Here is a 13,990-nt window from a genome sequence, read left to right as displayed (position 1 = left end):
GCATTAAAACATCGTAAGTAGTAGTGACGGGAGTCATCACGTTTCTAAAACGATCATGATTGTGCTTGTCATCAGTACATCTTTATACTTTTCACAATACAAACGAGTTGTTGTGCCAAATCTAAAAGCAGAATATATGACATACAAAAGCTTGCACTAATGGTAGGGACTCTTCTCACACACATAGATGAAGGCAACATTTAGATTAATTCAAATTTCCATACATCCGAAATAAAGTGACCCCCAGATTGTACTGACAGACCACGAGGTCATAAATCTTAATCAAGAACTGTCACTCTACTGTCATCTCTCTCGGTCGAAGTGTTAACCCCGGTAGCAACCAGAAAAAGGATAGCTGGTTGCCATGGCTTCATATTGTCTGAGGTGCATAAAAAGAAGGGAAAAAAAAGCATCAACAGCTAAAATGACTCACACAATTCAATGGTCTGGGTGAAAAACATTAAAGGAAAAGTGCTAACAATGACACTGATATATCACACTAATTTTTCCTGACACAGAGCCCATTAACCTGTCAGTCTGTACAGTGATAAGTCCCAGGAAATTTATGAAAAAAGAGAAATCCAAAAAAACAAAACATCCTCTATGGCTGATTCTCAGTGACGAATGCTCTGTGATAGAAACTGTATATTAAATGCTTTTGTACGCTTTCGTCTTGTGCTAGGAGGTGATTTGATTCTCACACTTTCAAGACAATGCCACGTGGAAGTGGATCAGTGAGCATCCCAGCCACACATATCAGAAGTCATGTGATTTTCCAGCACAGATTTTCTCATCCAGTCAGCTGTTGCGTTATTCTTGTGTCACTCGGTGGTGTGAGCCCTGGAGCAACAATGTGGCTGCTGCATGTTCTCCATCAGCAGACGGAAGGGGTTTCTTCTGCGTCGGCTCACCTTCCCGTCCTGCTCCCCTCTCTTCCGGCTTTTACCCGACCCCGCACCCCCCTGAGTGGACTCTGAGGTGAGGGGCGTGGCCGAGGGGTTGAGCGGAGGAGGGGGAGGCATGGAGGGCTGCCTCTTCTGCTTCTTCACCTGTTTCTCCAGATGTTTCTGGATGGCTGAGCCCAGCACGGCCACTTCCACCACCGCTCCGTAGACCTCCCACGTCATCCCTTTCTCGTCCCAGCTCACCTCCTGCACCGGCTCCTCACATTTCTCGTCACTTTTCTCCTTACAATTTATCGCCTCCTTTTGGTCCTCTTCAGTTACCTTCTGCTCCTCTTTAACTACTTCCGCTTTTTCCTCCTCATCCTGCTCCTTTTTATCTTCTTCCTCCTCTACAATCTTCTCCTCTATGCTAGGCTCCTTCCTGATCTCAGGAAAAGTCATAGAGGTGGGCGTTCTTGGGGTCATGGGCGCTGTAGCCACAGAACGAAACTCCACCTGTCGACCAACCGGCAGCTCAGTGTCTTTAGTCTCTGCACCTATAGCCACATATTTCCCAAAGGAGCTTGGGAAGCAGAAGGTATGGTCCCCCTCAGGAGGGGTCATAGGGCTGGTAGCGGCAGACTGACACTGCACCACCTCCAGGCTCACCTGTGTGCGGATGTTGTGGCAGCCGAAGGGAGCTGGAGATTCAGGGACAGGGATTTTTGTCATGGCAACATCTTTCAACTCTTCATTTGCATCTTTGACCTCCGAACTGTAAGATTTTACATCGCTTTTTGGTCGTTCACTAGCAGGAACAGATGATTCTCCAATTTTGTTTTGTGGAGGATTTGTGTTTGAGGTGTCCTGTGCCTGACCAGGAGCCGCAGTTTCTGTGGAGATCTTTTCCTTTGGATCCTCCCACTTCACATCACTCTTGTGTTCACGGAGTTCCTCGTGTTCATCTATCTTGACCATCTCTGGCTCAATGGAATAAAAAGATAACTCAGCCTTGTCTTCATCTTCCTCTTCATTGTTGCCATAGTGGGTCACCAGGATTGTAATGTCCTGATCCATACTTCCCATCCTCTGCTGCGAACACTGCTGATTACTATCCTCCAGAGTTGTTGGTGACTCTATTAACCCGGCAGCTGGGCAGCCGGCAGAGCTCTCTGGAGATGCATTTGAGCTGAAGCCTTCGGTCAGCTCCTTTAATGTAGGAAATTTCAAAGCTCCGGTTATCTCTGACTCAGCCTTTGCTGGACTTTTTGTGGCAGTGAAACTCTCTTGTTGGCCACTCTCTCTCTTTTCCTCACTCTTTTTCGCTTTCTCCACATTCTGCACCGTCTCCCTCCCAATAAGCTCTGGGAAAGCGGTGGTCGATGGCGTCTTTGGGGTCATGGGGGAGGTGGCGACGGAGCAGAACTCCACCTGTTGACCCACCTGTAGCTCAGCGTCTTTAGTGTCAGTACCCACGGCTCCGGATCTCCCAGAGGAGCTTGGGAAAAAGAAGGAATGGCCTCCCTCGGGAGGAGTCATAGGGCTGGTGGCTGCAGAGAGACACTGGACCACCTCCAGGCTCACCTGTGTGCGCATGTGGTGCTGCCCGAAAGGAGCTGGGGAACGTGGGTCAGGGGAATGTGGATTGGAGGAGTCTGGAGTTGACGGCACAGGCTCCAAGATACCCTCAATTTCTGCCTCTTTTTCTCTGTCCTGACGCATGCTTCTATCCTTAAACATTTCCCCCTGAATTTCTGCATTTCCATCTCCATCATTCGGGAACTTATTAGAGATTGTAATCTTGTTATATGTAGATGCTGTTGTTTTATCCGCCTCAGGTTGTTGTGTCAGAGGGATGGCGTCAGTTTGCATACAGACTTTAACTCGTATAGAGTCAGTCTCATCACTATCCCCTCCTGAAAGCACTTGATCTTTGGATATTTGATTCTCTCCTCCCTCCTCAGCATAGTTGGCATTCATGTGTAGTTTTGGCTGATAGTCCCCTAGAGTTGTTGACTCTTGACTCGTGTTTATCTGAGATCCCTCAGGCTCAGTGCTGCCATCTGAGCTGCCTGGATGCTCTCCATCATCTGCCTTCTCATGAGGCTGGTGGTCCTCTCTGAGACCTCTCATCTCGTCCTTAAGACTTCCCATTTTGTCTCTGCATCAAACATGTACAAGAACCTGCAGGGCATGACACAGCGATGACACACTCTTTCTGCAATTTGTAATCAGTAACTATAACAACAAGCCTGAGGGCATGAGTGGAGGATAAAACAACGGTTTATTTTTGTGATAAAAATATTCTGTCATATGATGTCGAGTATCCAAAACGCTGACATGTAACACAAGTTACATCACTGCTACGACATGATGGAAAATATTCACGTTTATTTTAGTATCAGACTGTAATCTGGGATATTCACTATTATTAAACATGTCATTAAACTGCATTTTAAATGTCAAATTTTAGATTTTTAAGAATATCTTACTGTTTGATCGTTATTCAGACCTCTCTACCCTAAAAATACATTCACATAGCTCACATTTAAATTCTGTTTTAGTTCATAATCACATAAAACCGATTGCATGCACAGGAATCCAGAGTACCAGTCAATGTTTAACTATGAAAACAAACACGATAAAACAAATGGAAGGAAATCATGAGTCAAAGACATACCTCAGCAGGTCAAACATCGCAAATCTCAGCGTTGATCGAGACCCACATCTGTCCGTACATCTCTCCTGTTGATTGATACTGTTTGCAGTGGCTACAGGTTTGTCTCTAGAAGAATCTATCTTAGGCAATCCACGCTCTTTAAGCTCTGGCTGTGTCTATTGAAAAGCTTCACATTTCCAGTTTCCCTGGAAACCACGGTCGGGTTCTGGCAGTGAGCGGTAATGTGATGACAAAATCACTGTTCAGCTCTCTAATCATCAGTAAATCATAGTAATTAACTCCAGGTTCTCATAGCAACACAAAGGCAACTGTGCAGAAAGATAAACCTGTGAAGTGGTTTTGCTTGAGAAATTTAAAAAAAGGCATAAATTGGTGATAAAAGCTTTCATGTTAATACAGGTGATCAGTGTGAGGGTGTCTGAAGGGTGGGTGAAGTGTGCAGAAGAGGGATTTTTCTCCTTAAAAGAAGGCCACATTTGTTTGACCATTGTAGTAAAAAGGTTAAGATAAAAAAAGACACTTCCGCTGAACCATCTTAGTTTTGTGGATACAGATGAGAACAGGCTCATTACAGGACCAGAAATGTAATGCAAACTCAGGTACTGTGGAGGAAATTTGTGAAATATTAGTACCCCTGCAACTGTGAAAGTACGCGAAAGACAACGGGGGATATCAGCTGAGGGACCCTGGAGGAAGCAGGGCTGCACCTCCCACACAAACACTTGTAAACCACCACGTCTTTCATACTCAGACCTCCCTCTAACCTATCCGCCTTGCAGCGTGCATTTCTCTAGAGCCTCTGTAATTCTGCTCGCCTCGAGTAAATGTGTGGGACCGAGGATGCTATTTTTCTTGAATTTTTGAGAATCTTCCCTCGTGTGGTTTTACTGTAGTGGTGGGTTGCAGCTTGGCCAGAACACCATGTACTGACAGAAGTATTCTCACCATTAATTCAAAGGCTTCCACCAATCCCTGGCCGCCACAGAGTTCTGTTGCCTAGCAACCGTGTAGTGTAATGGAGGGAGGTGTGCCGCTGCGGGCCAAGGTAGACGGCTCTGATCACATTCTCATCGGGAGCCATCAGCCTGTCAAAGGCCATCTTCTCAGCAATGTGTTGGTATTAATGACTGTGGTGGTGACTCATTGGTGAGCACTCTCCGCAACAGGATGCATCACAGACGCCGTGCCTCTACAGCTACTAACAGCGTTATTCCTACTGTAGTTGGCAGGATATCACATTTTATAAACCGGAGAAACATGTTGGTATCTGTTTTTATTTTCCAAAATAGTCACATATAATGAAATGTGTAACAAGCAAGAAACACAAATGGATGAAGGAGAGAGGAAATAAAAAAAAAAGACAGTTTATAAATATTTCCTTTGGAATGTTAACTGTGTGGAGATATACAGTCATAGTAACTTCTTTCTGGTTTTCTGATACCAACATACTTCCATTTCAACATCACTACTTGTCTATAACCTATGGATGATAAGACAAGTTGGCTGTAGTGTTTTGGCTAAAATTGTTACAATAGGGGTAATAGGGATCATTTGGTCTCCAGTTTCTGTCCAAATTCCTTGATGGTGTCCGTTGCCTTGTCCGCCGCTTTTCCTATCGCTGCTTGAGTCTGTTTGCCAGCTTCTTGAGCAGCTTCAAAGAGTCAGAGTGAAGCAAAGGAGAAATATTCAGGAACTCAACCAACAAATAATCAGTATCAGGCTGAAGAAAGTTGTTTAAGTACTATACAGTTTGATTAAGACTATCAAACTTTTCTTATCAAGTTACATGCACAACAACGAGTGTGAGTATATGTTTATGCATCTGTGAAAATCTCATCTCCAAAATAGTCAATATTCAATTCGACTGTCACTCTACTCCTATAACATTTTCAAAATCTTTTAAAACTACTTTGAACCAAGCAAAATTTGGGTGAATTTTTATTTCTATATTGCTGTAGTACACTCAGTTTTACTCAAGTCAAAGAATGGGCTTATTTAAATTCCAAGTCCGCTTGCACTTCTTCATACGTTTCCAACTCTGAGAGAAACAAGTGGAGTGTTTGGATAATTTTTCATGTCATTTTAGGAGCCTGTCTTTCATCGACCATTAAACACTTAATTTTAAAATTGAAATTGACTAAAAAAGTCAAAATTACATGTCCACTGTCACATCATGAAGCGTCAAAGACAGAAGAGTGTGCACATTACCCATGTTGGCTGTTTCTTTGGAGGAGTCTGCCACCTGCTGCACAGCTTCATGAGCTGCCTGCACTGAAAACACATCACAGGGAATTACAGAGGCCGACTCAGGATGGAAAAACTAGAGCAGCTGACACCTTTGCTTTTTAAGATTTCAACTCCAGCAATTTAAACAGTTGTAAATGATAAAAATGACACAATTTATGAACAAGTGGACAAATCATTGTAAAATTGTTTCCTCTGTTTACATGACCTCACATATGCCCCGTGTCATCTGTAGTTCTGTACCTGCAGTGTCTGTGACTCCTTTCGCAGCCGAGTGGCTCGTGCCTTTTAGGCTCTCAAAGGACTTCTTGAATGAGGCCATGGCTCCCGTCTTTGTCCCTGCAGCCTCCAAACATCCATCTGAGCAGACAGTGGTGGGAGCGGCTGATTAATACCCTCTGTTTGAGCGCAACACCACAGAGCCTGCACGTTCCAGCCGGATTAACCCAAACAAAACCCGGCCAAAGAGGCCCAATCAGACTGGCATCGCAAGCATGGTAGCATCCTGCCAGGGGCCAGAGCTCGCTCAGCAGATTCTACACATCCTGTAATCAAACCCCCAGACAGCAGTGAGCAAAAATGGAAACATGCAAGGATGATGCATAATAGATCCTCATTCAACAGGCAGAGAAACAAAACTGATTACAAGAGCTTTAAAATCAAATGATCGATCAATGCCAAAAGTCCATTTAAACATTATCAAACAACACTAACAAATGATTTCTTTTTTACTTTTTATTTACAGAGGATTTGTATGTTTGGCTTAACACATAAACCTTAATATTGACAAGTCCTGCAATTTAAAACACATATTGATATGACAACCAGTATGATTTCAAGACATAATATATTGACCTTTTAAAATCTTCAGTACACACAAACACACGCACACACAAACGTGAATACTCTGTCCATTTCTAACAGATAGTTTACTGGAATGATTTCACAAGCAACTATAAAGATACAATGTAAAAAACTCTTACCTCAAAAAACTTTCAAATAAATTTCCAAAGAAACGCAAAAAGAAAAAACCCACAAACAGGCATTGTCGACACTTAAGGGGATATTATTGTATTCATATCTGCTTGCAACCGGACATATTTATTTTTTCCACTCCCAATGTCTCATTGGAAGTTGATGAACATCTATTGTACGTTTCTAAATACAGATTCACACAAGTACAAAGTCAAAAGCCCTGGCTCTGGTCTCATTTCATTGGGAGGGAATCAAGGAAATGAGACTGAGAGGACAAATCCTACATCTCAATAAATACCTACACCCAACACATTACATTAATAACATGACATTTACAATATATAATAATAAAAGATTTGTCTTGAAGGAAGAACATTTTTCAGTGGGAATGCTTGTCTTTTTTGTTGTTTTTTTGCAACAGGGGTATATTTGTAATAGTTTCAGCATTTGTCCTTTTTATTATTAGAAATATTATTGTGCTGCTGGTTGGATGGAGGCTTGGACTGATGCTTTTATGCTTCTGGCTCGTAATCCTGGCTCTCCTGGGAAAAGAAGAAAAGATTTTAAGTGACAGGAAGGTCACATCTGCAGTACAGAGAAGCTCCAAATTAAATTCATCAGTAAGACTTTAATTAAATCTTAATCTCATGCAATTCAATTTAAAACAGTTTAAGAAGAATATATATGACAGAGAGCTTATTGTGATAACACATGATAGCTCTCTGCTGAAGGTAATGATGTCACTCCATTACAGCTGACCTCCTCTGCTGGGTCAGTGACTCTCAACAGCCTGCAGAGGGCAGCACAAGCCTACACCACCTTCAAGGACGTGCTGTGAGCACATTCCCAGCATCCTCGTTACCCTGCACATGCCTCCTCCTCACACATGATCATAAATAACACAGCCTCCATGAATGTGTCACAAAACCAAGTGCGATACTGGCCGGGATGGATTTCTATCTCCAAATCCTTCCCGAGAAGGCTGGTTTCACTCTGCAGCATTCTGACTCCATATTTACAGCAATGCAGGGAGGCCCTGGCATTACCCACAATGAAAGGAGGCAGAGAGCGTCATCACCACACCCATTCAGACAGAGCTTGCACATCGCCGGTGTAGCAGGGGATGGGGGAGGGGAAAGAGATGCAGAGGAGTGGGAGAGAGATGGAGGAGGACATGGATGATCCAAGCTACTGCCTCTGAGAAATTCACTTTTAATTTGCATCTCAGGAAATATCTCCATTTTTTTCCTCTGGCCGATTAATGCAATAATCCACTGATGGAAGCTGTAAATGGGAATGAAGAGAAAACCCCAGCAAATGCACTGAATAAATGGAACATTAACACAGATCACGTATAAATCTCATATTAAATCTTCCTGAAACTGAAGCTGATTCTGAATATTTTTTTATATTAACCATGAATATAATAGATTTCTGGCTAAAAGCATAACTGGTGCAGTGCTTTTAATCATTATACATACGAGTAAAAATGATACTTTTCAGCATTATATGCATTGATGAATATTTTTATGTACTATTACAGCTATTTAAAATCTGTTTTCAAAGCAATAGGTTCTGCACAGTTTGTCTCGCCCCTCACAGCCAAATCCCAAAAATAACCATCTGTGTCAGACTCGCATCCTTCCTCCACGCACACACCGACACACACCCAACGCTCTGTGTAGGTAGGTGGTGCTATATTCACTGTACTTGTTATGTGGCAGTTGGCTTGTTAAACCCTCTGTTTTCATTTCCAGAGACAAGAATAGTTACCTCGGCGTGAGCTGTAGTGTTTGTGTGGGGCAGAAGTGGAGGGCAAGTGTGGAGTGCTATTGAAACGCAATACAGCTAAAATGTGTAGCCATGCGGAGCTGGTGAATACTTATGAGTCTCCATCTACTGTAACTGAATGGACTCATTCCTGCCTTTAGTCCACGGCTCTGCAGTTTTTTTTTTAACAAGCTTTTCAAATAACATACAAATAGCTCTTTACAATAAATTAATATACTTCAATTCAAACACTGAGACATGAGATACTTTAATGTACAGCAAATGTGTGGGCTTTGTGTCGTGTAGGCCGATCACCTGCTGGGTGTCATCATATGTCTCCCCTTCTGGCTCCAACATTGCCTCTCCCTGGCCCTCCATGGCCTCCTGCCCATACTCCTCAGGCTGCAGGGATAGAGAGAGAGAGATAGGGAGATGAAGAGAGGAAAGAGCCAAAGTACCAGAACCACCCATACACATTTCTGGTTAATTGTAGATTTTTATCCTGCTTCTTGAATTGTGACATTATTTCCTATCCAGGAAGCCCCAGAGATGCTATATCTCCATGGTCTTTTTGTACAACACAAGAAAAATATTGAGGCGTTATTATGTTTGACAATATTAAATAATAGGATACAGACAAACACTAGCGATACTCCCATCAGCCTCAGCTGTAGTCTGTTTAGCGCTATGCAGCAAACGTTATCATGCTAACATGCTAAACTAAGATGGTGAACATGGGAAACATTAAACCTGCTAAACATCAGAATGTTAGCATTGTCATCATAGGTATGTCAGCATACTAATGTTAGCATATAGCTCAAAGCTTCGATGTGGCAAAGTAGAGCCACACCAGAGCCGCTTGCATGGCTGTGGACTCTCAGCCTCGTTCAAAGGTCAGTAGTTCAGAATATCTGGCGCTTAGCTCGTAGACTTGAATGTAAAGGTAAAAGGGAAGAGGCAAAACCGGGGCTAGAAAAGATGGAAACCAACAATGCATTAGTCTATCTCTCAGTACTTCTCTCACCCTTCCTGTCTGTTGCACTCAGCCCAAAGCGCACTGGTTTTAACTGAACTTAAAAATGGCTAACGAATACATGGATCAATAATTTTTCTAAAACAGCTGGACACTGTTGTTTTCAGTAAATGTTCCTCAAACAGAAGTATTGTATATAGGCTAGAGCATTGGTTTGGGACTATTTTCAGCTGTGGACTAATACACCTTTGATACTCTAGTGAGTATTTAGAACAGAAATATACTACAGCCTGTGTGTCCATGGTAATGAGGGAATACCGTGGCATTGCACTGATGTGTTTTTAATAGTCTCTGGACAGCCATGTAGCTCTACGGCACAAGCTACTAAGCTTCATCAGGCTTTGGATTCACAGACAATTCTTAGCCGATCGATTCTGCAGATCGATTCTGCGATAAGAAAAATACAGAATATCACCAGCCTTATGATTTAATAATTAAGGTACCATTGAAAATCGAATGGCTTGATATCATGACAATGTGAGCATTAACCATACTGTATCTCCACCTGAGAGCTTTCTGAAGCGGACAGCACTCCATCATTGCCGCACCTGCTACTAAGAGCCCTGAAAACAAAGCTAGTGGGTCACCACACATTTATTTTTAAACCCAGCACTAATCAAGTCAATTAGGTCGGAGAAGAACAGACCATAATCCCGTGTGCTGCATCAAGCTGGTGTCATTGCTGTAAGCCCAGCAACACGATTAGCATGGCCTTAAACGCTACACAATGGGAAACCAACACAAAGACACCTAATCAGCCGGATCATTGCCTGAGAAAAAGTGAACATGAAAAAGGCCGTTTATGTGATTATAACAGAGGGGAAAGATAAGTTGTGTGTCAGATTGGTCACACATTTGAATTCAGTTGAGACTGAAACACAAGAGGAGCCTTATGTTCAGACCGTGTAGCACAAATCTCTCTAAAACAATATTTCAAATTAAGTTTTTCTAAGTTAAATATCTTATTGTATAAATGGATGCGTAAGCGCAATTTTGATGTGCAAAATACTGGTTATTTTTTTCTTCAAAATATCTGCAGAATAGAATTAACAGAGTGGATATACGGCCCAGCACAAGCTAAAACTGAACCATGAAAATATACCTGTGAAAAGAATGTCAACAGTTTAACAGTCTGTTGTCAGGGTGTTGAGGTTAGTTGTTTATCACTGGGACAGAGCCTTCCAGAAGCCCGTCAGGGCTGGTGTCAGATTTACTATATTAACGAGTCAGTGGAGGGGGTCTGACTCTGAAGGATGACGTAGGACGGGACGAGGACCTCCCTGTTTCACTGACAGTCTGAATGTAACAGACTGACAGCACACGTAGTTAAAGAACAAAGGAGGAAAACAAACAGTCTGTGAATAAAGCGTGAATAACGCAAAATTATATGTTGGCTTTTCCATGATCTATGTTTGTGGAAAGTCGAATCCGTTCCGCCTCTCTCCTCTCATCTCCAGGACCACGGTGTGTATAAACTGATGTAAGCAGTCACATTAGCAGGGGTCATCGGGGGGGCAGGGTGCAATAATGGAAAAGCCGTGTGCTGAAGAGAGCCGATAGTCCCACAGAGAGATTGTTCAGGTCATGTAAAGGCAGCTGAGCACTGAAAAAGGCTGAAGCTTTATCAGAGAGCGAAGGTAGTCGTGTGGATAGTGCAGACTGTTTGGAACAACCATTCATCCTCAAGAACCTTGAGCTTCCTCCAAACGAAAAGTGTACATGTGTAAAACAAGACCTTATGTATTTTCATTAAATGAAAAGGATTTATTTGTCTAAATTTAACTGTATAAACACTGTCAATCAGAAGTCTACTTATTAGGCTTTTTCTAAAAAAAAGCCCAAACACGCATAAAACAAAACAAAAAATACATAAACAAAAACATGATCATGCTCCCTCAGATAAGAGAAATTCAACTACAGTTAATGTTTGGGCTGAGGAATACAATAGACGAAATGCAGATTAGTAACTCCGTTTTGGAGCGTCATGCAGATTTATCAACTGTGTCAATCTGGCTCAGCTACAACCACGATCCCGTCAAGGCTTTAACCGACGCACCTTGGCAACTGTAAGTGAGCTCAATCAAGAATAACAGCGGGCTGTTGCATGTACCAGGGAGTTTCCGCAGTCATTTCACCCTAGGCATGTAATTAAAAGGGCACTCCACTGCACCTACACAGGGGGTTTAATTAATTTATCATGAGGAATACTTCTTTTTCCTCTGTGGCTCTGGAGAAAGTTTTGTTAAGTTTGAAAAAGTTTCCCCGATGATATCATCATTTGATTCTGAAGCATAAAGGATGCCTTTTAAATGCACTTTGAAGTCGTATTTTGTATATCTGCACCGCTACGACATCTTCGCATCATAAAGGATGGGCCAAGGTTTAATAAAGTTGGGAAACTACTATTGTGCTGCACATTGCCCAATCCCACATTCTGAGAAGGTTGAACATGTTCGGATTGCTACTGAAACAATTACTCAACTAGTTGATTAGTTGATCAACAAAAAATTGGAAACAATTTGAGAGACATTTATTAAAACATTAAAACTGCCAAAAATTCACTGATTCCATCTTCTTAATGGGAAGATTTTCTGGTTTTCTGTGTTTGATATTGATGCCATTTGTCACTATTTTAGTACTTTTCAAATATTAGGACTGCACAATCAGAAAAACAATTGATAGATTAATCCATTATACAAAATAATAGGTTGTTGCAGCTCTAGTTGTATATAATCAAATACAGCATCGGAGAAATGCTATACATTAGAAAGTATACTAAAAGTATACTTATCTAAATGTATAATGATCACAGATGTACTCTTAAAATACACATTTCAGTTTTGCCAGTCTGTGTTTTTCAGGACACACAGACGCAGCATGTAAAACACCAACATGGTTTCACAGTTCAGATCCAACTCAGGACCTGTACCAAAGGTGTGCGTGAACACTGCAACACTTTGTCTGATAAGGGAAAATGAAATAGTGTGTTACAGTACAGAGTTAATCCGTGTGCTAGCAGGGAGTTGATAATGATCGAAAGGTTGTACATACATTCATGTCCGCGGGGAACTCGTCCTTCTTCACCAGGCCAGTGGCAGCAGCTATGTTCCCCATTGCCCCGGTGGTCTTCTCAGCCACTGCAGAGTTACAAACATCATGTACACACACACACACACACACACACACACACACACACACACACACACACACACACACACACACACACACACACACACACAAACGATTATGTCAACAGATTCAGATTAAAAGATAACCAATTGTTTCCCAATTGATCATTGTACATAATGAACACTTACACGGCGCCCCCTGCATTACACAAACCCTCCCCCGTAATCATAATGAATTTGCCATTTTCCAGTGAGATGTTTGTTGTCACTGTAATAAATCTTAACTAATTGAAAAAATGATGAAAACTCATGATCTGATCAAAACTCACCTGTGCCTACGCTGTCTTTTGCCTTGTTACCTGAATTGACAAAAAAAGAATGTATTTAGAAAAGGTGTAGGTCCTTTTGCAAATCAAGCACCATTTGACATGTTGCATGTTAGGATTAGTTTTCTTTGTGTGTGTGTCTGTGTGAAGAGAAATAAAGAAATTTTACACTTTCCTAAAACTAACCACCAAAGCACTACTCCCATTCATTAAACGAACAAAATGTCCACGCAGTCTGAATTTTTCAGGCTGCCTTGTACTTGAAATACACCATTTTTGAACGACTTGCTCTTCGCCAACCTCACAAGTCAATTGTCATCTACCGGGCGGTGTGATTCACGACGCACTGCTGCTACAGTAGGCCAACACGACGTACCCTGACTATCGACCAATTAGATGTGATACAGGTCCAGAGAAAATGTGCTGAAACAAATGTCAAAAGTCATGGCGCTCTTGACCACCCTACATGACCGCACTCTAAGCTGCAGCCTCTCATTTTGTGATTTTGAAAGAAATTTGGTTTAGAAGTCACAGCTTGCCACAGCCTTGCCAGCACAACGGAGCAGTCATAGCTTCTGCACTTGGTACTTTAATTGTGAGGAGTTATTAAACTTTGTAGCCAGTTTAAACCACAACCATGGCATTGATAATTTCTCTGACTTTGGACAGATCTCATCCATCTACACTGTACTCCATCAAGCTATTTGGGCAATTTACTGTGTGCCCACTGGTCCTGATCACTCAAGCCTTGTCATCCTTTGTACTGTGCAGCAGTCGCATGCCTTATTGGTCCCTGCGGGCCTTTAAGAGATAACTGAGGAGAGACGAAACGATGTTGATGAAGTAGAGAACCGTCTCTACAAAAGGCGAGCTTTAAAGCAAAACATACATCTAAGAGATGCATCCATTTAAACATCGGCTTTGGTGAAGTGGTGCGACACAAATGGATG

At 42.1% G+C, this 13,990-nt stretch overlaps 1 protein-coding gene across 7 annotated transcripts in view; it reads right to left on the bottom strand.

The window, feature by feature from the left end:
* Positions 1-6,585: 6,585 nt before the first annotated feature.
* sncb (synuclein, beta) overlaps positions 6,586-13,990 on the bottom strand; it is a 134,175-nt gene continuing 126,770 nt past the window's right edge. For 6 of the 7 annotated variants that reach the window (XM_040119017.1, XM_040119018.1, XM_040119020.1 and 3 more), the window contains 4 exons: positions 13,044-13,073; positions 12,638-12,723; positions 8,869-8,955; positions 6,586-7,325 (listed from right to left, as the gene is read on the bottom strand). In XM_040119017.1, coding sequence (XP_039974951.1) covers positions 7,296-7,325; positions 8,869-8,955; positions 12,638-12,723; positions 13,044-13,073 — 233 coding nt within the window. In that variant the 3' untranslated portion in view covers positions 6,586-7,295. The remainder of the gene's footprint in view (positions 7,326-8,868; positions 8,956-12,637; positions 12,724-13,043; positions 13,074-13,990) is intronic. The other variant, XM_040119016.1, reaches the window with a different exon arrangement.

This window comes from Xiphias gladius, chromosome 23, assembly GCF_016859285.1.
Source record: "Xiphias gladius isolate SHS-SW01 ecotype Sanya breed wild chromosome 23, ASM1685928v1, whole genome shotgun sequence".
Classification (NCBI taxonomy): domain Eukaryota; kingdom Metazoa; phylum Chordata; class Actinopteri; order Istiophoriformes; family Xiphiidae; genus Xiphias; species Xiphias gladius.
Note: the sequence above shows the minus strand (reverse complement) of the source record. Positions and strands in the feature narration are given on the sequence as shown.